The 749-nt window shown below is 57.5% G+C and overlaps 1 protein-coding gene across 1 annotated transcript in view; it reads right to left on the bottom strand.

The window, feature by feature from the left end:
- The window catches only part of LOC104407324 (very long-chain acyl-CoA synthetase-like), a gene marked incomplete at its 3' end in the record, with an annotated part of 798 nt that extends 429 nt beyond the window's left edge, over positions 1 to 369 (bottom strand). The window contains exon 1 of the mRNA XM_010016574.1: positions 228 to 369. Within this exon, the coding sequence (XP_010014876.1) occupies positions 228 to 369 (142 nt within the window). The remainder of the gene's footprint in view (positions 1 to 227) is intronic.
- Positions 370 to 749: the final 380 nt, after the last annotated feature.

Below are 749 nucleotides of genomic sequence, written 5' to 3'. Positions count from 1 at the left end.
GAGTGCCATCTCCGGGTCCCACCACTGGTTCCTGCATCTCTGGTGCCTTCCACCAGTGGTTCCTGCATCTCTGATGGGTTCCACCAGTGGTTCCTGCATCTCTGGTGGCTTCCTGGTGGCCTCCCCCCACGGAGACGCTGGTGACAAGGCCCCAGCGGTGGTTTTGGTGCATCCCCACCCCCTTTCCCTGTCCCCTTTTCCACCTCCCAAGGTCCATCCCATCGTACCGGGGCCAACGGGGATGCAGAGACCTCGTTCATCTCGCTCCGGTTCCTCCTTCTCCACATTGTACTTGATGAGCTCAAATTTTTTTTTGGGGGGGGGAGAAGAAGAAGGACCAAGAGGTGATGCTGGAAGAGGAACCTCCATCGCCCTCTCAATGAGGTGGAGCCACCCCTTGACCCAGCTCATGGTGGTATCTCAAGAGCAAGACCTGAAGGACATGACCAAGGGGAAGAGGGGGCAGAAAACCTCATCTCAGTGGACATTGGGGTGGCTGGAGATGGAGAAGTGACACCCAAAGGGCTCCTCTTGGGGTGCTGGAGGTGGTTGGGGTGCTTTGGAGTCAACGCTGTTGGGTCGACATTGGCCAACCCATGGAGGGGACCTCAATGTCCACCATGGACCCTCCAGACCATCCATTGGGTCCACTTCAGCAACACCACGAAGGTAACTTGGAGCCCACCACTGACCACCACTGACCACCATTGACCACCACTGACCACTAATGACCACCACTGACCACCACT

Source organism: Nestor notabilis, unplaced genomic scaffold, assembly GCF_000696875.1.
Source record: "Nestor notabilis isolate BGI_N333 unplaced genomic scaffold, ASM69687v1 scaffold25496, whole genome shotgun sequence".
NCBI classification, from domain to species: domain Eukaryota; kingdom Metazoa; phylum Chordata; class Aves; order Psittaciformes; family Psittacidae; genus Nestor; species Nestor notabilis.
This window is presented reverse-complemented; position numbering and strand designations above follow the sequence as displayed.